The sequence below is a fragment of the Sciurus vulgaris genome (assembly GCF_902686455.1).
Source record: "Sciurus vulgaris genome assembly, chromosome: 9".
Lineage (NCBI taxonomy): Eukaryota > Metazoa > Chordata > Mammalia > Rodentia > Sciuridae > Sciurus > Sciurus vulgaris.
In genome coordinates, this window is record NC_136469.1 from 115348900 (window position 1) to 115372693 (window position 23794).

General features: G+C 41.9%; 1 protein-coding gene across 4 annotated transcripts in view; it reads right to left on the reverse strand.

Annotated features, from left to right (window-relative positions):
• The window catches only part of TBC1D1 (TBC1 domain family member 1), a 227580-nt gene extending 207632 nt beyond the window's left edge, over nt 1-19948 (reverse strand). The window contains exons 1-2 of one of the 4 annotated variants that reach the window (XR_013766002.1): nt 19759-19948; nt 9172-9676 (exon numbers count right to left, since the gene is read on the reverse strand). Coding sequence is in view for 3 of the 4 variants with exons in the window: in XM_079152792.1 (XP_079008918.1) it covers nt 9172-9588 (417 nt within the window). In the remaining variant the exon portion in view is untranslated. The remainder of the gene's footprint in view (nt 1-9171; nt 9677-19758) is intronic. The other 3 variants (XM_079152792.1, XM_079152793.1, XM_079152794.1) reach the window with 3 other exon arrangements.
• Between the last annotated feature and the right edge of the window lie 3846 nt (nt 19949-23794).

Below are 23794 nucleotides of genomic sequence, written 5' to 3' on the forward strand. Positions count from 1 at the left end.
AAAGGCAGAGTAAATTGAATTCTCTGCTGAGTGAGCTTGGACACTGATTTTTCCTCATTGTTTCCGGTTCTCAGGACTGCAGACGCGGACTAGAATCTATGCCATTCACAAACTTCAGCTCCCAAACTACACTTCCTTCAGCTTTCAGAAGACAGATCATGGGACTTCTCGGCCTCCATAATCCCGTGAGCCAAAATCTTACAATACATATCCCACTGATGCTGTTTCTCTGAAAAAATCCTAGCTAATGTAGAGGGAGATGAGATCAGGTTAAAGAAATAAAAAATACAAAGGAGGAATGCATCCTCAAGAATGAACACACACAGGTAGCATTCATGCGTGCATTCATTCATTCACGATTGTGTGCCAGGTACTGTTCCAGGTGTCAGGGTCTAGCCTTGAAAAGACAAGCAAGGGTCCTGCTCTCTGGGGATTAAACCCAGGGGCACTTTACCTTTTTTATTGAGTTGTATGCCCCCACCCTTTTTATTTTGTATTTGGAGGTAGGATCTCACCAAGTTGTTGAGACTGACCTCAAACTTGGGAGGCTGAGATCCTCCTACCTCGGCCTCCTATGTGGCTGGGATTGCAGGCATGCCCCACCACACCCAGCCTGAGCAAAATTTTATCATTAACAAATAAACCAGGTGTGGTCACAAACTTCTATAATCCCAGCAACTAGGGAGGCTGAGGTAGGAGGATTGCAAGTTCAAGGTAAGTCTTAGCAATTTAGTGAAACCTGTCTCAAAATAAAAAATAAAAAGGGCTAGGGATGTAGCTCAGTGGTAGAGCACCCCTGCGTTCAATCCCAAGTTCCAGGGAAAAAAATAAAATAAAATAAAATAAAAGATAGCAAAGAAGAGGGGGAACCTGAGAGCCCTCTGTGATGAATATTCAGATAATGGTAAGCCAGTGCAGTCCAAAGCTGACCAGTGGGAAAAGGACACCAGTCGCACATGTAATTTTAAATTTACTAGTAGGCACATTTCAGAAAGGGAAAATTAAACAGATGAAAGCAGTTTTAGTGATATACTTTGTTTAACCCAATATATCCAAAAGCAATCGTTCTAACATGAAATCAATATTGAAAATTACTACAGCGTTTTACATTCTGTCTTTCAAAGTACATCCTCAATATCCACATACAGCCCATCACAATGCGGATGAGCCACATTTCAAAGGCTCAGTAGCCACATAGGGCTACTGATTATTGTACTGACCAGTAAAGGTCTGGGCTATAAATAAACCTTTTACGATAGAAGTCAGCTTTAGTTTCAAGATACTTTTAAAGTCTTTTCTTAGGACTGGAGTTATTAAAAAACAATTATCAAATTCAAAGCACGTGGTAAAAAAAAAATACAAAGCTATATAAAGTGATAATGTCCTGAAAAGTGTTTTTAAAAGCAATCTAAACATCTATCACAAGCGAGGTGCTTCTGAAGTCCTCAGATTCATTTTTCAAAGTCAAAAATAAATTATGTAATCAATCCAGTGTCACGAGCCCAGACCTTCCAACAAATACTTCGTAGTTCAAGCAGTCCCGGACATTCTTTTTATAGACGAAAAAGAATCCTTGCCAACCCCTTGCACCCAGCAACCGACTTCTGTCTGGCAGGACAGACGGTCAAGTGCTGATTAGTGGACACGGATACACTGTTCCCTGCAACCGTGCCCTGAGTCACAGCCACCGCGTGAAACTCAAATGAAACTTTACGTAATAAACCAGAATGGATAGAAGGTGCCTGGTGGGAATTTAACACAGATGAAAAGCCCTCCAAAACATTTCTAACGAAAACTCTTCAGATCCATTCCCTGAGTAGCAAAAAAAAGAAGCTAATGTCTGAAATTTAGAAATTGCATCACACACAGAAGGGAGAATAGATAAGAATATCTGAAAAAGAATACTATGTTCTTCAGAACCATCTCCCTAAGACAAAATGCTCCAGTTTGGTGTTATAATTCCCAGTCTTCACTCTAGCAAAGAAAGTAATGGGCAGGCAAATAAAACCGCCAAGCAAGAGACACAGTGGCAGCCAGGCTCTGTTGAAAATCCTGAAATGAGCAGTGCATGTGGGAAATTGCTAACTGGGAATTCCAAGCAGAAGGTAAATTATGAAGACAAATTAGTAATGGGTAAAACACAACCCAAACAAAGCTACAATCAAAAATAAAATTCAAAAGAATTCAGAAATTAAGTAATATGACAGTCAAAGCAACCCTGGCTTTAAACATAAGGGAATGGAAGACTTAATCCTGCTAATCACAGGAAAACAACTTTAGACCACCTTCTCATTTAATAGGCAAGGTCACAAGGTAACCAGTCCAGAGAGGCTGGGTAAGGGAGTCACCCAGCAGGTATTGGGAAAGATGACGGCTCATGGGGCTTCAAGCAAGAATACACATTGGTTCTTTACTGGAAATTTCAAAAGGAGACATTTGTATTGCTCTTAGATTCCGTTTACAAGTAATTAAGTAGTCTTAAAATTAGTAGAAGGGACCCACCTAGGTTCAGTGTCAAGCTATGTGTCCTTCAAGAAATGCAGATTAATGACAAAAATCATAGACATTAAAGGGGTCCAAATACATCTTCCTGAGCAACACTTTAGAAGGCCCTCATCTCTAAAGCAGACCGCTGTGTGTCTATTTCCACAGAGCTATTCCAGCTCCTCCGACTGTGCCTGCTCCCAGCCACACCCACGCTCCTTATTTTACACAGTCCTCTCAGACTTCGCCTCTCTCCCAGCAAGAAACAATGCCCCCTCTTCAGAGGAGGGAGGGAGTAAGACCAGCAATTACAAAATTCTCTTGGGCAGGTTGGAAAAGGGGAAGCCTGGGAGCATTCCTGGGTGACATCTGTCCTGTCACAGTTATTAAACACCCACGCTGTGCTCAGGCTGAACACCAAATCCAGAAGATCAGAATCCGACCAGAGTCAGAAAAAGCATCTGAAGAACTGACATAATTCAAATACAATAAAGAACGCCAGTTAAAAAACGTTTGGCACTTACACCAAAAACACTCCCATGTACCCCATGTCAGATTGCCCTGGGTTCTGCACGCACTGTCATCTCCCCTTTCCACACACCAGCTTCTGTTTCTCCTCCACTCGTTACCATCTCGAAAGTCCCTGCCACCCCATGCAAAAACTGTTCTTTCTTTTGTCATAAAACAGAAGACAAAGTAAGAAGCCCCAGGCCAGCTCAATACTTCCACTACCTCTCTCATGCTGTAAAGTTGCTTTAAAGGAAGCAGGACTTTTTACCCCTTAGATAGAGAAAAGAATTAATAAAAAGGTAAAAACTCTTAAGAAAGGAGCTCAGTCTGAGAGGCAGATCAGGTGTCATCTCCCACCCTCATTCCCTGAACTGGGGATTGAACTGAGGGGTTCTTTACCACTGAGCTACATTCCCAGACCTTTTTATTTTTTGAAACAAAGTCTTGCTAAATTGCTGAAGCTGGCCTTGAACTTGCAATTCTCCTGCCTCAGCCTCCTCAGCGGCTGGGATTACAGGCCTGTGCTACTGCACTCAGCTCTCAGATGTTCTCCTGAGCGCAGATTTTGCTAGAGGAGCTGATGCTGAAGAACCTGAAAGAGGAAGGCTCTCCAGAGGATTTTCTGACTTGACAATTTTTCTAGGCCTGCGTCTGAGCAGAGCTCTTGATTTCTTTGTGATGTGATGGGGCAAAGTCTACTCAGGGTCTCCCATCAGTTTTCCAGAATAGATGTGTTTCTTATCACGGACCCAGACTTAAAACTAGGCCCCAATCCAGAGCTTTATACCACAGTGTCACACAGGTTTGAAGGGATGCTCAAAGGTGTTATGAAAAAAATGTCATCTATGGTACCACACATTTGGGGGAAAATTGGGCTTAACAAGGTTAAACAATTTGTCTTGCTGCAGGAATTTTCAAAGGTTTTAACACACTAACGTACAACTCGATAGGGAATAGGAAACAGCGTTTCCTTAATACAACAGTGTTATGAGTGTGGTCAGCCTAACATGAAGAATCAATATTTTCCAAAAAAAACAATGCATGATGGTACAGAATTGTGTATCCTTAAACATTCATTAAATCACAATACAGACCAATGAATTTTAATATAAGAAAGTGCAGAAGTTAGGCTGGAGTTGTGGCTCAGTGGTAGAGTGCTTGCCTAGCACGTGTGAGGCACTGGGTTCGATTCTTGGTACCGCAAATAAATGAATGAAATAAAAGTCCATTTACAACTAAAAAAATATTTTAAAAAAGCAAAAGAAAGTGCAGAAGTGCTTTGATATAGTTTCAGATTTCATATTGCAGCTAACCTTCAAGAAGCTATCATTTTTTACCACAACTTGTTTAGAAGAAGTTACTTTGGAATTTTATCAAAAACTAGGCACTCTTGAGCTATGTTGCAGTACAACTACTCAAGAACCTCAGGATTTCTGTAGGTTTGATGAAACATTTCTTTGTGAGTTTTTATAAAAACTTGAACAATTGTTATACATATTTTAAGTCACAAGTGATTTTATACAGGGCACTTTGGCTGTGAAATTTTAGAAGCTGTTTATGTTGATTAGCCAGAAGGAGGTACAGAATGTCATGCTACATTTAAAACTCCCAAGGATGCTCAAGCTATAATAATGCACACGCCAAAATTAAAAAGACTCACTGCTGGAAATTCAAGATCCTTTCTGGTGATCGCAAACAGAGGTATTGGTAGATTTTGGTAGACAGGCCAAACTTAATTGGTCTTGGGAAAAGAAAAGATGAACAGGAAGTTAATCATCAAAGCTGAAAATTTCAGATGACAAAGACTCAACAAGCAAGTAAATGAGTTAATTTTTTTCCAGATATGATTGAAAAAATTTTAGTTCACCTCGTACTTTCACTGGATGATTGAGCGATTCTTGGGAAATCCATGTTTATTATGTTAGTACCATATAAAATCTACTTTAATTAGAAGAAATATCTTCCTCAACTTGTAAACAAGACTTTATCTAAAGAGAAGTACATTGTATATCACAATTTTCATTATATACTCTATCGAAGTACATAAATCATCTTCAAGTGATTTCATAAATAAATGTGTTTTGAACATTAGAAAAAAGAAACTACCACTTTCTGAGTTGTTGCATGACAGAAAAATATCCACAACTTCCCTATTTTCCTACTACACATCTGTGTAAGGGCAAATTTCCTTCCTATTCTCAATCAAAATGACGTATCATAACAATGAATGAAGAAGCAGCTATGAGAATCCAGTCATCTTCTAATCCAGGCATTCTAGATATTAGGAAAAATAAAATAAATAAAACAAAACAAAACTATGCCACCCTTATTGCTAAAGAGTTTTGGGAAGTATAGTTATTATTCACAAAAATATTAATTATATTAGTAGGGAGTTTATTACTTTTTAAAAAATAAATTTTAACATCCGTATCTTTATACTATCTCAGTTTTAATTTTGAATAGAGTGAGTATTGATAGATATCGCCCACATCAATTCATGCTCTTTGGGATCCTCAATAATCTTCAAAAGTGAGAAGTGGTCCTCAGACCAAAACATTTGAGATGCTGCCCTCATGCATTTGGTTATGGAGTCTCTTCAGTGTGGAACCACTTGAAAATATTCCATGAAACCTAGAATGGCAAGCACAACCTCATGGTGTACCTGTAAAATCTTCCCTTTTGATGCCTCTTCTCCCTAGATAGACTTCAGCAAATTAATTTAGATTCTGATAAAAGATTTCCTGTCACACAGGAGTTTCATGCTTCTAACGCTGGCAGTAAATACCTACATCTCCTTGGGCAAGCACGGTTGATTCTGACCCCATCTGTTTAGAAGAGTCCTTAATCCAGGGAATTCTTTCACTGAACAAATGTTATAAATAGTCAAGAGAAACGACAGTGGAGGTCAACCTGCTCCTACAGCGACAATCCTCTGCTGAGATGTAGCACCAGTGGAGTCCAAGAACATAATGGACATTATGCAAGTCAGGATCATTTATCATTCTGTTTCTGACAACAACAAAATCCCTGATTCAAGTACCTATGTTGCAAATTACTCTTTCATAAGATGAGTGGGTTGGCATTTATATCTGAGTAGTGATGATCACGTTTGTAAAAACTGCACACAGGCCAAACACAACGTAAGAACTAATTTGTATTTCAACCATAACTTTTTAGAATATAGAGTAAGGCCAAGTCTCTACTTTGGGTTAAGTCTTAAAGCCCCAATCACAAAATTTAATTATAAATCTCTCCCTCTTGTCAGGTACCTACATAACTGATCAGAACCTGAAAGGTTTTGGGAAACAGTCAACAGTATAAAGTGTTCAACAACCAGACATGAAAAAACCTTCCCTAAGGAAGTTCAGTCCTTATACAGAGCTGACCTGGCTATAAGCTGCTCAATCCTCTCATTTTCATTCTGGAATCTGCCCAAGTAATGAGAACTGCTAAGTTTACTTATGCAGTTTTACAACTGCCTTGCTCAAGGATGACCAGGATCTCCTCCTTGAGAGCAGAAGACATGCATCTCAGTATCCTTTTCCTTTCTGCCAAAGACTTGAAGTGAAATTAGCACTTAATCTGCTTCCAGCCAAGCTTTCTTGAGTAAATCATTTATTATTTATTTTTTATTTTTTGCAGTCTACTAGGGATTGAACCCAGGGCTTTGTCTGCCACTGAACTACACCCCCACCCCTGAATAAATCATTGTTATGGACACAAGTGCTTAATAAGTTTCTTTCCTTTTTGGCCGTGCTGGGGGATGAACCCAGGGCCTTGTGCATGCTAGGCAAACAAGCGTTCTATCATTGAGTTAACTCCCCCAGCTTGCTTACTAAGTTTCAGGTCCTGTTCTACCCCATGTAGTCCTCCCAGCAACTCTATGAGATAAATACAGTAATTATCCCCATTTGACAGATGAGGAAACAGACTCAGTTGCTGAGGCCAAACAGTGCACGGGTGGCAGATACAGAATTAGAATGCAGGAAGTTAGTCCCTCTGAGCACAACACAGTCATGTCCATTTGAGGTACATGGGCAATAATGTTATATGATTTACAGAAAAAAGACATCTGATTCTGTGGGTGAAACGGTGGTTTTGAGCTCCACACTAGCCTTTATTTTAAAAAGCCTCCATATGCTCTGGACATGTTAGGTTCCATTTTCTTTCTGTCATGGTCTGTGCATACACTCCGTGCTCCTCTTCCCTATCAATATCTCTGCCTTTTGCTCGCCTCCACTAAAAACTTCTCAAACCACACCTGGAACAGTGATCACTGAATCAGTGAGGAAAAGCATCAAACAATTAACAAGCCAAAGTGAGTCTCCACAGATCTGCTGCCCATTGGTATCTGCCAGAGTTTGATTCTAGGACCCTGCCCACAATACAAAATGTTCGGACAATCAAGTTCCTTACATAAAATAGCATAAAATTTGCATACAACTTACAAACATCCCCCAGATTACTTACAGTGCCTAATACAACGCAAATGCTATATAAGTAGCTGTTATAAACCTAGACACATCCTGTAGATTATTTATCATGCCTAATACAATGTAAATGCTATGCAAACAATTGTTATACTCTATCGCTTAGGGAATAAGGACAAGAAATAAACGTCGTACATTTTCAGGACAAATGTAATAATTTTTCCATATAGTTTCTCTCAGAGGATGATTGAATCCATGAACGTGGAAACCAGCGATATGAAGGAAAGACTATACCAAGAACATTTATTTCCATATGAGGGTCTTACACCCTGGAGAGTCTGCAAAATAACCTAATGGGGTCGGGGGGAAACATTAGTATTCTGTGCATATTTTAAATTTGAACTGATATTGACCATACGGACAGACACTGGCATCCTCATTCAGTACACGTGGCCCAGACCTCTACTCAGTCACGTGGGTGTGCTTGACACCTAAGGTAGCAGAGGGATTCCTCTGCCTGTGCGTGGTTAGCTGGGGGTCCCTCAGCTGTTGGCTGCTCTGTCTGTTGCACAAATTGCACTTTTTCATGGGTCCAATTGAGAAAGGATTATTATATGGATTATTATTTTCAATCTTACTTAGACTTATCCCCAGAAAATGGACAAGTGGCTTTATTTGTAGTTATAAATATAATAATGATACAGTAATGAATGCACTGGACATAACAGACAAGCACAAATGAACAAGAACATAGCAGAGCTCTGACTATGTCTCATATGTTTTCCTCAAACACATTGAGATAATCAGGTCTGACATGAAGTTGGCAAAAAAAAAAAAAAGAAACCTCACAAAAGAACCCCCCAATAGTACTTGTCATTCTTTTTTCTTTCTTTCTTTTTATTATTATTTTGATTCATTGTACATACTTGTCATTCTTATCAATGGCCTTTGCATAAGTGAAAATTACACCTTGGGAAATGGCTAAAAGTATTTATTTATTTATTTATTTTTTATTTATTTATTTTTTGCAGTATTGGAGAGTGAACCCAGGATCACTCTGCCACTGGGCTATATCCCCAGCAGTTTTTATTCTTTATTTTGACACAGGTCTTGGTAAGTTGTCCAGACTGGCCTTGAACTTATGATTCTCCTGCCTCAGCCTCCTGACTTGCTGAGATTATAGGCGTGGGCCACCATGTCCAGTTTTAAAATATTTTTATATGGTTCATAAACAACTATGTTTTTCTTAATGGAATTAAAAAATTTAGAGATCACTGATCTAGAACTTTGTTACTTAAAGTGCAATTTGCAAAGGAAAAGCAAGCAGGACATCCCACCTGTCAAACCCTGTCAGTCATTAGAAATCCAGACTGGGGTCCACCAATTGCTAAATCAGGTGCTAAACACAATCCCCAGGTGGTTCACGTGCAGGTTTCAGTTGGAGAAGCACTGAAGCTTTAGACAGATACCTCAAATACAGGTCCTATACTTTCACACTTATTTAAAATTCTAGACATATTTGTCTATTGAGTTTTTGAACTCATAAACTTATAATTTCTAATATCTGTTATAAAACATTCTTCCAGAAAACTATAAACTATCCTCGCAAACCCAAAATTCAGTTAAATAATCAATGTAGAACGGCAGCACTAGCCCTTACTCATCCAATATGCTTACATTTCCTAATCCCTGTACCATAAAAACCATCTAGTCACACTGGAATCTTTGTGATCCCTTCTCAACTTACTTTCGTTTGATCATCGGCTTTGAAGACATAGCAGATGCTCTGCCGATGGGCGGCATCTTCCTTAATCAGACAAGCAAAGTAACTTGGGTCGTGGCTGTTGTGAATCAGTTTGTGAACATGCTGAGGCTTGCACTCAAAGATGCTGGAACAGATCAATGGATCCCACTGCTGACTCTTCCCAGGTTCAGGTTCGCACTTCAGTCCAGAGGGCGAAACCCAAAGTCGGACCTGCCTGGTAGTTGGCTCCTTTTTGGAGGACTGCCCGCTGAGTCTTCGGACCTCGGCCACAACCCAAGGCAGCATGGGCATGGTGGTTAGAGAATGCACAGGCAAAGAGCCCACCAGCTGAAGGCCAAAGTCCACCGAGAGCTCATTAGGGAACAGATGTTTCTTTGCCGTGAATGTTATTGGTTCCATCTTAGGAAAGGTCTGGAGAGAGCCAAACCTTGCCACTCCTCTCCTATTTTAGACGAAGTAATCTGTTACACACTTCTGAGGCAGAATCCTGAGGGAGAAAAACAGGCATTAGAATTTAATGAAGTCATAGCAATAGCTGTTTTCAGTGAGTTATTATTCCAGAACTTAAAAGTCTGAAACCAATGTAAGAAGAAATGAATATTAGTTCAAATAAGCTGTTCTGCCTAGAAAGAGCTTTCCTGAAATTGTATTACATATAAAATCTAGTAATGGCATAACTGTCACACTCATTACAGGACAAAGATCCCTCTGGGAAACCACGGTTAAACGTAAGCCTCACAGAGCCAGCGAAGGCAAGCACAATAGAAAACAATCTAGCACTCCTTTGACGGCTTTAAACCTTGTAGTATTACCTAGTAATTATTTCAAGAAATTTTTTCAAGATAATAAAATCCAGTAGAGATGATTCCCCTAAAATAGAAATCTTATGAGAAGGGGCTAGAGTTGTGGCTCAGTGGTAGAGTGCTTGCCTAGCATGTGTGAGACACTGGGTTCAATTCTCGGCATGACATATAAATAAATGAATAAAATAATAAAGGTCTGTCAACATCTAAAATATAAATAAAAAATAAATCTTATGAGAAAAAAATATATATATCATCCACCATCATCACAGAATACTGAACCAGACCAGTTTTAAACAACTGGCCTTATCCCTTGTGATACTAATCAAATTTCATCTATTTATTTATTAATTATTTTCGTGGTGCTGGGAATGAAACCCAGTTGGGCACGGGCATTGCCACTGAGCTACATCCCCAGCCTCTACTCAAATACTAACCCATTTAGTCCCATCATTCCAGATGTGGAACCATGTATAAAAACTTAAATTGAGCAGCAAATATACCACCTATGCTAACTTTGAAATAATCATTATATTTGTGAGGTCTGTATTTTGGGGAACAGTAATAGGTGAATACTTTGACTATTAGACAATATATACATATATATTTAATATGCATGGTCCATATGTGATATAAAAGCTCTAAATTATGATTTCCATCCTATTTCAATGCACCTGTGTCAATTTTGTTGACATATCTGCAAAATTGAAAACTTGACACTAAGTTAAAAGGCTCTCCCTGAGATAGTCTAGAGATTCTGAGTCACACATTCATGTTCTATTAGCATGTATTCAGTGGCTGCTAGGTTCCAAACACCATCCTAAACTTTATTTTATTTAATCATGCTCCGTAAGCCACTGCCCCCACACTTTGCCACTCTCCATCAATAGATGTCAGTGTTACTTCTACTAACCAAACTCCCTCCACTGCATTTCCCTCTCTATTTTCAGCAACAAAATTTGATGCGTTCTAAGGCCTTCTTGTCCCAGTGAATAACAAGACCCTTGAGCTCAAAATCCAGCTGACTCCAGGATCTCAAGCCCTATCCTGCACTCATTGGCTCCCTGGACCCTCAGTCTCTCATGTATCCCTCTGAGCATAGACACAAACACAAAGAGAAACTACAAAGCAGACTATCTGTCTTCTTCACCCCTGGATCCCAGAGCCTGACACAGGACCGATTTATAGAAGGGGATTCAAAAAATATTTTAAAGGTTGGGTGAAGTCTTTCCCATCCAAAAGGAGAAGAAAAAATATTTCCCCTTGACTTCAGATTCTTCCTTCTCGACAAAAATACCTTCAGGTAAAGCCTACACTTTCCATCTCCATTACCTGTTACCCATCCACTCCTGCTTATAAGTCCCTCATCTGCACTACAGAGCCACTGAAATTGCTCCCATTAAGGTCACTCAGATCCTCAAGGCTGTGAGATCCTACGGGGACCTTGTGGTCTGCAGTTCCCTGGTCCCTGCTGAACTTCTCAATGCTGGCCACACCTCCCTCAGTGACACTCTTTTGCTTCTCCTCTTAACTTTCCAGGGGCTTCTTTTCATGTTCTTTTTTTTTTTTTTTTTTAATTATTTATTTATTTTTGAAATTTTTTACAGACTGCATTTTGATTCATTATACACAAATGGGCTTTTCATGTTCTTTGAAGGCTTTTATCCCTTGCTTACTCCATCCTCTGCCCACACGACACCTGCTTTTCTCTGGACAATCTCATCTAATCTTTTGATGTCAACAGACAACACTCTAATACTCAGATGCCTTTTATTGAGTACCAGAACTTTCCATGTGGTGCCTCACTTTTAACCAACATACTTATCCAGTTAGAGTACTGGGCATGGGTACTCTGCCACCCAGCTTCACCCCCAGCCCTTTCTATTTGTATTTTATTTTTTTCTTTTGGCACCAGGAATTGAACTCAGGGGCACTTAACCACTGAGCCACACCCCCAGCTTTTTATTTTTTATTTGGAGACAGTGTCTTACTAAGTTGCTTAGGGCCTCCCTAAATTGTTGAGACTGGCTTTGAACTTGTGATCCTCCTGCCTCAGACTACCGAGTTGCTGGGATTACAGTTGTGCACCACCATACCCAGCCCCGGCCTTTTTTATTTTGAGACAGACTTTCATTAATTTGCCCAGGTTGGCCTCCAACTTGCAATCCTTCTGCCTCAGCCTCCCAAGTAGCTGGGATTACAGGAGTGTGCCACTGTGCCCAGTGAGGCTATTCTTATGAACCAAGAAACTGTTCATAAGGGAGCTCGAGATAGCTTGAATTGCTTGTCTCAAAGTGACATGAGAACCAGGTGCAGTGGCACATATCTATAATCCCAGTGACTCGAGAGGCTGAGGTGGGAGGATTGCAAGTTCATGGACAGACTCCACAATTTAGTGAGGCCCTAAGGAACTTAGCAAGACCATGTCACAAAAGTAAAAAAATAAAAATGGCTGGGGATGTAGCTCAGTGGTAGAGGGCCCTGGGTTCAATTTCCAGTATCAAAAAAAAAAAAGTGAAATGAGAGATACTGTACCTGTAGTTAAGCTATCTTCTTGACTGCTGCATAAAAGTTCATCAACCACATTTCCCCTAATGATTGCCAGGTGTTTTTCTGCTATAGAAGCCTCCTTCCTGAGGTCCAGATCAGTATCAGTCACTACATATTCTGTCTGGATAGCCTGTAGGCACCTCAGCCTGAACTTAGTTATTTCGAAACCAGATCAGTGTCACCCCTCCCTCCCTTCCCAGAATTTCTCTCCCTCCTGTAAGCCATACTGCAGTGAACAGTATCACTATTCATCCTACTGTGTGAGTCAGTTTTCTGTCACTGTAACAAGCATCTGAGATAATCAACTTATAAAAAGAAAAGGTTTATTTTAATTCATGGTTTCAGAGGTTCCAGTTCATGATCAGCTGGTCCTGTAGCTGTTAGGCCTGAGGCCAGTCAGCACATCATGGTGGGACTCTGGGGAGAAGAAAAACCACTCGCCTCATGGCTGGGATGAAATGGAGGAAGAGGAAATGGCTAGGGTCCCCTCCAGGCACACCCCCAATGACCTGAAGAACTCCTAGTAATCCCCTACAAAGGTTTCACCTCTCCCAATAGCACCTCCCTGGAGACCAAGATGATTCAGAGCAGCCATCATTATGTGCTTAGCCACTTTTTATCCAGGCATTATGTTCACTCTGAGTTTGAACTGGTGTCCCAGGACTGCACGCTTCTTAAACTCTTCAGGTTCAGGGTTATGAAAATCAGTATTCAAATTCAAATTTTAAACATTAAATAAAACTAAAGTCTATTTTTTTTACTCTAATGTTTTTCTACTATATATATATATATTCTCATATTGTAAAAGTAAAGTTTTATAATTCAAACAGTTCAGAATGGATTTTTAAAAATTTAAATGTTCAAAAGTTCAGAAATAAACCAACATTTTATTTAGAGCCCAAATATATTTTATGGAAGTGTAGTCCCTGACTCTCTTCCTTTGGAGTATAGCTTCCCCTGACAACGAAAATAGATCAGAACTTCACATAAACCAGTAAATAATAGTCTCTCCCTGTCTTTCTCGCCTACAGGTGAAAGTGGCATTAAATGTCTGGCTTAATGTCTACTTCTGTAACTGAATCTGTTTCAAGTTCTAACTGTTGACAGCCGCTAATCCCAAGACATGTTTAAAGAAGTACTAGAATTACTACAAAGGACAGATATTAGATCTATCCATTATTTTAGGTGACGCAGTTATTAATGTGGTAGCAACAAGCATAGCAAAATTATTTCAACTTTCTTGATATTTAAATCACTCGTTAAATAATCAGAATGTAGGGCATGTTTTAACACTAGCGAAAAGGCCTTTAATTTTGAGGGTGTCTGTTTCCTTTGAGATAACAACCAATTTTCTCTAAATTTTACATGGTCTCAGCAATCCAAACCTAATATTAAATTCTAAACATAAAATAAAAAATACATAGAGTAACAGAAATAAGTAATTAGTTGAGTGCTCACTATGAACTAGGCACTATTCATCAAATTTGTTAGGCCATTTTATCAATAAAATGTTATGAATGTCTAAAGTTTTCACTTTTCACCCAGGTGTGACACATTCATAGTTCTTCTGTAAAAAAATAGATTAGACCTTAAACACTGCTTACAAAATAACAAATTATAAGTCTGACCTCAGACATAGCCATGATTATTTATAAGCAATTCTGATTCTTCTAATGCAAGATTCATGGTGACTTAGACTAGGTGAGTAACACATTACTTTTCAATGGAATAGATGAACTATTCAATAATACTAACAAACCACTACATTATTTTTAAAGCCATCTCAAGCATATCCTTCACACTCAACCTTAGCTAAGACCCTTTGCTTCAAGGCTCAGGGACAATCACCTATTCCAAGGAGGCCTCTTCTGCTTCATACCCACCGTGAGAATACTATAATGCATTGTTATGCTCTTGTTAGTAGAATCAGGTGTGAACAAGCCCTGTTCTTCTACAGGGCTTGTTTTTGTGTATTCTATGCAGCACCTACATGGTCCTTAAATGCAGCAGCTACTCAAAACATAAAGACACCCTTTTCTTAAAGCAGTTTCAATATCCTGTGAGTTCTGCTATGCTACTTATCCCTAGAAGCATGCACTTAGAACCATAAAATTGTAAAGCTAGCAAAGACCTTTTAAGCCATTTAGAAATTTCTCTCATATTTGAAATGAAGCAACTGGGTTCTGGAGAAGTGAAGTGGCTTCTTCAAATTTAGTGACAGAATTAGGACAATCCCAGTCCCTGACTCCTATCCAAGAGCTGCAAACCTCAATTTCCTCAGGAGAACATTTTCAAGTGTGAAGCTGAAACAGCAAACTACGTCTCCAGATCTTGAGTTTATTCTCATAAGAGTGTAGAACGAAATCATCTCCAAGTTTTCTTCTGTCAATAAAATCTGGAGAATCTAATTTTCATAATGCATAATACAAAATGTCTCCACCATTATATGGGGGAACAAAGCTGCTCCAATCTTCCCTTCAGGAACAAAAATGTGGGGGAGATGTGTGAAGAAAGGATGGAATTTATTGATCAGGAAACAAGAGAAGCAAGGGTAGGTTTTAGTAAGCTGCTTATTGGGAAGCCCTTCTCTTCCCAGGCCCTACGGACAGTAGGAGGGGGACTTCCCAGGGGCTGCTATGCACCAGCCTCTGCATTTCAGCCTTCACCTGTTCACAATGCTGATGGGAGGGTTTGAGCGTGTCCCCCAAGGTGATGGAACCTTCATGAGGCAGGGCCTGATGCGGGGTGTTGGGGTCATGACCACCCTCCTTGGAGGAATCTATGCTGGTCTCACAGAGCAGGCTACATCTGCAGAACTGGATTAGCTCCCACAACTCTGGGTTGTTATAAAGTACCCTCGTCCCTCCCCACACTTTTGCTTCCTCTCTCAACAGGTAATCTCTCCCTCCCAAACATGCACCTGCCCTGTCATGCTGTCTGCTACAGCATTACCTAGCATGTGATATTGTGATACAGACAGGAGGTTCTTACCAAATGCCAGTGTCATGATGTTTGAACTTTTCAGGCTGCAGAATTATAAACCAAATAGATCCCTTTTCTTTATTCTGAGGAATTTTGTTATCACAAAATTCTGAGGAATTTTGTTATCACAACACAAATGACTAAGATTAAGATAGAGGGAAGAGCATTGAGACCCCTAGATTCCAGCCAGGTTAGGAACCAGCCAATACTGAGTAACTATTGCGAACCCCAGGAGAAACAGGAGTTTCCGTGGCTACTCAATGGTCTAATTTTCTGTTCTTTACCCCAGATAAAGTAGACATATATCTGAGCAGAATTATACTGCAACCTGAAGGAGTCTCATCCCATGCAGTAAGACCACTGGCTTAGGTACACCACTGGTCCACTACCTCAACAGAAATCCACCCCAGTCAGTTCAGCATGCTCTCACCCAGCAATAGCTCAGGTCGTAATGATCCTTCAGAACTATCCAGTGAGCTATTCACCAGCACACAGAGGTCCCAAAGCCAGTGTTCTAACCTTACCACCATCATGGAAGCTTCAGTACCAGATACACCTCTAGTTTAACATGTAAAATAATGATATTTTTGAAAGAGTGCCTTCTTAAATAAATCAGAGCCAATTCAAGCCTAATCCTGTGTCTGACCACTGTCACTTCTGGTGTTCTCCTATACTTTATGGTACAGGACAAAGGGGTAGAGTTTGGGGATGATCCTCACTGATCTCTAGAGATTATGTATAACATTCCCTCCTGCATAGCTGCTCTAAGTAAAGTTAACTCCTAACAGTTAACACATAACAATACCACTATGTGTCTATTAACTGATTTAACTCTCAAAACAACCATGGAAAATAAGGACTATTGTAAACAATTATTATCATTATTACTTTCAACTTAAAGGAGAGAAAGAGAAAGGAGTTGGCAACACAGGGAAGGGAAGATACCTGCCTAAGGTCACACCAGTAGAAAGAGGCAGAATCAAGATTTGAGCCAAGGTCCTTTGGGTCCAGGGATTGTGCTTGCTTTTTAAAAACTACTCACTGGAGGAAAAATCTATGAACCAACGACCTCTTCTTGGATATTTTACATAAATGAACTTTTGTACTCTCACTCTGAGAAGTAATTGTCATCATCCCCATTACAGAATGGACCCTTACTAATAAATGAAGGCAGGATTGGAATCCAGATCTGTCTAATGCATACAAATATCTTCAGACGGCAATAACCCTCAAATATCTTTCTAATGGATTAGCTTGGGTGTTCCATCTAGATTTTACCTGGCCTCAGTAATCCAAACTTAATATTAAAGTTATACTTTACTTATACTAAAAATATAAAATAAACAAATAAATATAGCAATAGCAACAAGTAACTTGAATACTCACTATGAACCAGGTGCTGTCCTGGGCACTTTACATGTATAAGTTTACTGATTCTGACAACACAACCTACTCTGGAAGTTTAGGTCCACTGATCATGTATAATGTCTTGCTAAAGTTAAATAGATGCATTTTCTTTCAAGATAAAAAAAATGGCTATTGTTATCTCAAAGGAAACAGACACATTCAAAATTAAAAGACTCTTTTTTAGTGCTAAAACATATTTCCTAGATTTTTCAGTTTCACTGAAACCAAAGTTTTAAGATTATTTCATATGGCCCAAATATGACAAACCTTTTTATAAACATTTGAAACCTGAAAAGGGATACATCGCCCTTAAATCTAAGAATCTATCAAACAGAATTTTTGACTTGAAAATGTCAGAAACCTTGAAAATGGAAACTGCTATGTCTCTTGTGAAGAATTTTGTTAAAAAATATTTTTATTGGAATTCAGAGTTGGAAAGGAAGAGACAAGGAGAAAAGGTAGAGGAAATTGCAAGGTAACAGTTCTGACTACAGACCAAAATCCTCTGGCATCAGTGCAGACCCTGACTGCTGAGCAGACTGTGATTTTTAGTGCACAGATTCTACTTCTCGAAGTTTTAATGACCAAGAAAAGAAAAGGGCTGGGGAGCAGATCAAGTATTAGGACTACTGTGGCCATTAACCTTGCGAAGGTGGAACAGTAGAAGTGGAAAGGGGAGAGCAAAGTGTGCCCAGGCATTTGCACTTGCATTCAGTCCCCAAATGAATGTATATATATTTTAGGTTTTCTGGGGGAAATCTGGAAAGTGTGGAGACTGGGGACCTACAGAAGATCTGAGATCTATTTGGGTCAGAAAGGAGTGCCCACTACAGCTGGCTCTGCACAGGGCACGGTGATCATAACTGCAGCCTTTCTGGTTCAGGCTGTCTCCCAGCGATTATTAGTGGCTGGATAATGAGGAAGAAGGGGCAAGTCCCAGTTCTACACAGTTGGCCATCTTCTCCTTATACCCACTCACACTATGACAAACTATCTTATGAGATAAAAAGCTAACACTGACCTGCCAACCACCCAACCAGAAATGCTATCATGGTGAACAGGGAAATCCCAGAGCTGGACTGTGGCAGGGAGCGCCCATGTGAAAAACCTTTCTTTAATGCTAATAATTCATAACTACACTGATTTTTCCCTCTTCTACTGGTTTGCAAATCCACATAAATGTATTTATATTAATTATCACCTGATTTTATTTCCTCCTTTAAACCACCAGTGGCCCTTTTCATGTCTCCTATACTCAACAGTATCAGAATACTCCATTTGTATTCAAAATTTTATAGGGTATCTTTTAACTCACAGCTGTGCCTACTGTCCAGTAGTTCATGTTACACAGATAGGTACTTATAGAAAAATCTGGAAAGCACTCATTATGATCTTAGTTCTCTATAACTTTGTAGGACAAAACAAGAAAAAGAAACAGGCAGACTGAAGGCTGCAATCATATCCAATATCAAATGGTGCAACTGTTTACAAACCATGCAATGGTTCCTTAAGACCATCCTCAGGGCTCCCAGAAAGGAGCTGATAATGAGTCACATCTCCCTCCTAATCAAAAGGAGCCATGTGAACGCTTTAAAAAGGTACAGAACTCACAATGGGGATTCCGAACTCCAGCCAGTCATAGAACCTGAAAAGTCAGGCAAGCAAAGAATGTTTTGCAAGGTGCATTCCCCGCCCAGCCTCAGAATATCTCTCCTTCCATTCTTCCACCTCACCCCTCCCACACTGAGCAGACTCCCCAAACACAACAAAAGTCAGGGACAGGCAATGGTTACTGATCCCATCTCGCACCTGGGAAAGAGAATGACTTTCTGCTCTTCTAAACAAGGGCTCTTTATCAGGGCCTGTACGTTTAGTTCAGCGTGCTCAACGCAAAAAGTTGGGAAGTTTGGACTTGCAGAGATAGCTGAGTTACTTGGGTGTGACCCATTTAAACCAGGTCATTTTTAAAGCTCTTTCAAAGTCTGATTTTATCAGTAAATGAAATCATCCAAGCATCTAAAAGCAAGAATGAGCGATCTATGAAGTGAACATCTACACTTTAATATAGGGTACGTCGAAAATTTAATTGTTTGGTGGAAGAAACAATCATTACTTTCAATTTCTTTTCCTTTTTAAGCAACTTCCGGAGAACAAGCTATTTTAAATAGAATCACAACAGAGAAAACCACAATTAGCTGGACTTAAAACAAAATGATACTTCATATAAAAAAAGAAAAACAAGAATGTGTGGCAACGTTTGAGAGGGTCTCATAATCACATAGCGATCAGGAAGCTGCTAGAAACAATTAAGCAGGGTTTCAAAATGACTGGTACAGGATGTGCCCATAGAAAGAAATGTTACTCGCACTGGCGGAGCAGCCAAAGTTACTAAAACAAAGTACTCTGAACTTTTAAAGGGTGGCATGGGGTCACTCTGATCATCGTCCTCCCAATCTGGTCGCTTTACAGCCACCCTGGAGATATTTGGCGGGAGAGAGGAGGAGATGAGAAGACTAGTGAGCGGGAGGAGGGGGCAGGGTAGAAGTCTGTCGAAGCTCCCGGGTCGCTATGAACGTCAAGGTTTCGCTTTCGTCCAAGTAGGGGACCAGAAGGTGGCAGTGAACTCCATTCCCCGCTCCGCGCGCCCCAGAGACCCCGCGCGCCCCGAGAGACCCCGCGCCGCGAGGACAGCAGGAACGCCCCTGGGCTGCAGGATTACGCCTTTTCTGCGGCCAGGGAGCGCTGAGGCGCGCCGGGAATTGGGAGCGATCGGGACAACCGGGAAGGGTCAGCGGGTGGCGTGGGCGAAGCCCCAGAAGGCGCCTACCTGTGCCACTGCGCGCTCAGAGCCTGGGGCCCGGCCGCGGCGCGCAGGTGCTCGGGGGCACTGTAGGGACGGCCTGAGCGGGCGGGGCATCCATCGTCCTCTTCTGGCTGCGCTCTGCCGGCCGCCCGGTGCTGGGAGGAAACCGCTCCGCAGATCTAGCGCCTCTTCTCCAGGCTGAGGACACTGCCAGTCCCACGGCGGCTGCAGCAACAGGCACCGTGGAGCTGACGGCCGCGGCGGCGGCGGCGGCGGCAGCAGCAGCAGCGGCAGCCGAGGAGGAGGAGGAGGAGAAGGAGGGGCAGGGGGAGGGGGAGGAGGGGGTGTCTGCGCGCGGCTCGCGTTTCCTCCTCCCCGGCTGGGCGAGCGCGGGGGAGGCGAGGGGAGGGCAGGAACCGGGATCTCCCTACTCGGTCCCCTGGGAGCCGAGAGGGGGACGCGGCGCACCCGCCTCCCTTCCCCACTGCGCTGTGTGACTCTGCCCTGGCCGCACGGTCCGGACGGACGAGTCACAGGCGAGCAACAGCTGCTGCAGTGCGGGTCCGCCGCGGCCTTCACCCCCTCTTCGCATCCTCCCCAGCCGCCCATCCTCAGCGCACCCTGGGGGTTCTGGGCGCGGGGAGGGTGCTCGAGCCGCCGCCCCATCCCGCCCCAGCTTAGGATCCTGGCCCAGCGCACTCCTTGGAAGCCGGGGTTGCCGGCCCCAGCACATGATTAGAGCCCTACGGCGGGATGTGCGGTAGCACACTCTGTCCTCGGCAACCTATTTATAGCAGGTGGCACAACCCGTCGCTGGTTCGGCCCGAAAGGTCCTCAGCAGGTGGCATTTCCCGCTTGCTCTCAGCTGTCCCCCAGGAGCCTCGCCTTATCTGCCCCCTCGCCTTCTCCCTCCAAAATGGACGTGGGGAAAACTGCGCAGAACACCGGGAGGCGACCAAGCCACCTGTCTCTCTTTCGCATCACCCCTTCTTCCTGCCCTACGGTTGGGTGATGGGAGGAATGAACGTAGGCTTGGGTGCCCGATGGGCGCTGGTGGCAAGGAAGAAAAATCAGCGACTGAGGGAAACAGCGAGGGCTGAAGTGCTCTCCCCGGATAAAACACCAGTGAACCCCATTTCTGACCGATTGCGGGTGTGACGCAGAGCTTGGATTGGGCACTTTTTCTCTCCCCGAACGCCGAGCGCACACGCACGCGCCAATGTGTATACGCACGCACACTTACACTCAGCTATACACACACACCCTGACGGGTCTGCCACACTCAGTTTTGGGGAATTCCCCAGCGACGTTTGGCGTGTAAGAAGAGACACAGGGGAGATGTAAAGACTGACAAAGCCAACTCCTTTGGATTAGAGGTTGGCAGTGCGCAAGAAAGAAGCAAACCTCCCCAACTCCTATTCCACCAGGTAAATAGGAGCAATTTCACTCCCAAGAGAAGAGGAGGGATCTGAGAAAAAGTAGGGGATATAACGGTCTCTGCAGAAACAAGTGGGGAGGAAGAGGCAGGCAGTAAGAGGGGTGTGGGAGGAAAGCAGATCAGAGAAAACCAGGGGCATCTTTCCGGTTTTTGCCTAGGGAAGCTGGAGTTCCACTTGAGGGAAGGGGCTGGGAGCTTGAACTGTAGGCTTGGACTGTAGGGAGCTGTAGGTTGGACTGTAACTCTTTCTCCTTGGACACTGTGTTGCTGTCTGTCCTGTAATGCTTAGCTCCTTTGTTATACAGTTATTCGTGTTCTTGGCCTAAAAATCGCTTTTAAAAAGGGGTAAGGAATATATATCGTCATGAATAGTGAGTAGAAGGTTGACTGGGTAATGGAAATTGTTGAAGTTATAAAACCAGGTAAACCAGTTAAACCTTATTGTTGTCTCTTGGGTCACACCATAATTTTTTCATGTTTTAACCTCAGCTCTATGGTACAGTTCTTTCTGTCCTTGTAGTGGCCTGTTGAACATACCAACTTCTAGAGTGCTACACTATTGAGACGGCCACACGGGCAGCCACTTCAGGGACATCACAAACTGCTTTACCTGCGTACCTAACAGATAATGGTAGAATCAATTACACATCAGGAGAGGGGCTCACGCCAGGGGAGACGCTTGTAATTTCTGCATCACTTTTCCAGTTCCCAGGGACAGTTAGTGCTCTAGAAATAATGAGGGATTTTTAATACTTTTTGCTTCCTGGAAACAGAACTTCCTCTATAAGACACAATGAAAAATTTTGACTTCCCCACCCCCAGAACAGTCTTAACCTAAAAAGTGGGAGCTAGCCCACCTATTTGCCCATAGATTTCTAACAGCTCTGGAAGAAATAGTAAAAGGACTTTGGAGCTGATAGTGATACCTGGGAGGGCAAGATGAAGACTGTCAAACAGGAAATGGAGGTCCACATTGTCCCAGAACAGAATGGAGAGCTCCACTAACCACTGGACTCCTACCTGGTAGGGCCATTAGTCCAGAGGGAAGAGGCCCCTTCCTTGTGATGCATAGACCTGCAAGTCCCAGCAGAGCTTTTACACCACCTAGCTGAGTGGTGGGGCCACGGGGCCATGGAGACCCCTAGGCCTAGGAAGGTGTCTGGTTGGTCAGTCTTTAAGCAATTTTCAAGCTAAGAAGGGAAAAGAGCCAAAACCTTCTGTGATTCTGCTTCTGATTGAGTGTAACCTAGAAGCATGAGGGATATGGAAACATTCTCTAAAGGGACACTTGGCTGACATCAGTTACTGACTCTTTGGCTTGGTGAGTGAAAACCCCTGATGGGAAGAAATCAGTCACAGCAGCTGCACTGTCCTTGTTTTTTACACACTGTGCACCTCAAATGCCTTTTAAAATCCTGCCCTGCACCATTCTTTTAGGGCTTCCCCTATGGAGTCATTCCTAATTTAGTCATTTGCAGCATAATTAATTATTCATTGCCAAAGGCCAACAACATTAATATCAACTTTAAGATGGCTGCAGAATCTTGAAAATTGTGAATCATTGATGCCATTAAATCAAGTGAAAAGCCCAGAGGCTGCAAGAAAACAGAGGCCACTTGTTTTCTAAAATATTAAGGGAACATTATATAAATCTAAAATTAAAAGTCTTTGGTTAATGCCTGAGGTCCTGGGTTTGATCCCCAGCACACACAAGGGGGAAAAAAAAAACCCAAAAAACCTTGGTTAATGTAGAAGAGACCTTTAATAAAATTACTCATTAGATCTATCAGCTAGGCATTTAAATATTCATAATTAGCGAGGAATCCAAACTCTATTGCCATGACCCATATTTATTTAATTTCAAAATTTACATAAGGAAGCAAGAGTTCCTCATCAGTGGGCCTATTTCCAGAACTGGCAACAGGAAAGACAAACATGAAGATTATACTGGCTAGGGCTGGGGTGGCGACTCAGTGGTAGAGTATGCCTAACATGTGTGAGGCACTGGGTTCGAGCCTCAGTACCACATAAAAATAAATAAATAAAATAAAGGCATTGTGTCCATCCACAACTAAAATAAATATATATTAAAAAAAAGTTACACTGACCAAGGGCTGGGGTTGTGGCTCAGTACTAATGCACTCACTAAACATGGATGAGGCACCACATAAAAATAAATAAAGGCATTGTATCCATCTACAACTAAAAAATATTTTTTAAAAAATTACATTGGCTAGAATCCCCATGTAATAAAGTAGTTCATGGAGTACACTTGCTCTCATTGATTGATGGAGACTTTCTGGAGCCCTGGGTACACAAGGGTCAGGAAGCAAGTCCATGGTCAGTGGAAAAGGGTGCTGGATTGAGAAACTTGGGAGAGGGTAGCCTGGCAGCACCAGTGCTGCCATATTTGCCAACCCCACCAAATTCCGGCAGTAACGCTTAGCCCCAAAGATATGTTAAGTAATGTTCAATCTCAATTAGCCCTAAGAAATATTCTTCATGACAAGAAAATGGATGAAATCAAGATTAGAGACTACTTTTCATTGGCTTGCCTACAACGCTAGGGCCTTGAAATTGCTTTCTGAAAGGCCTAATGATGACAAAATATGATGTTGTTAA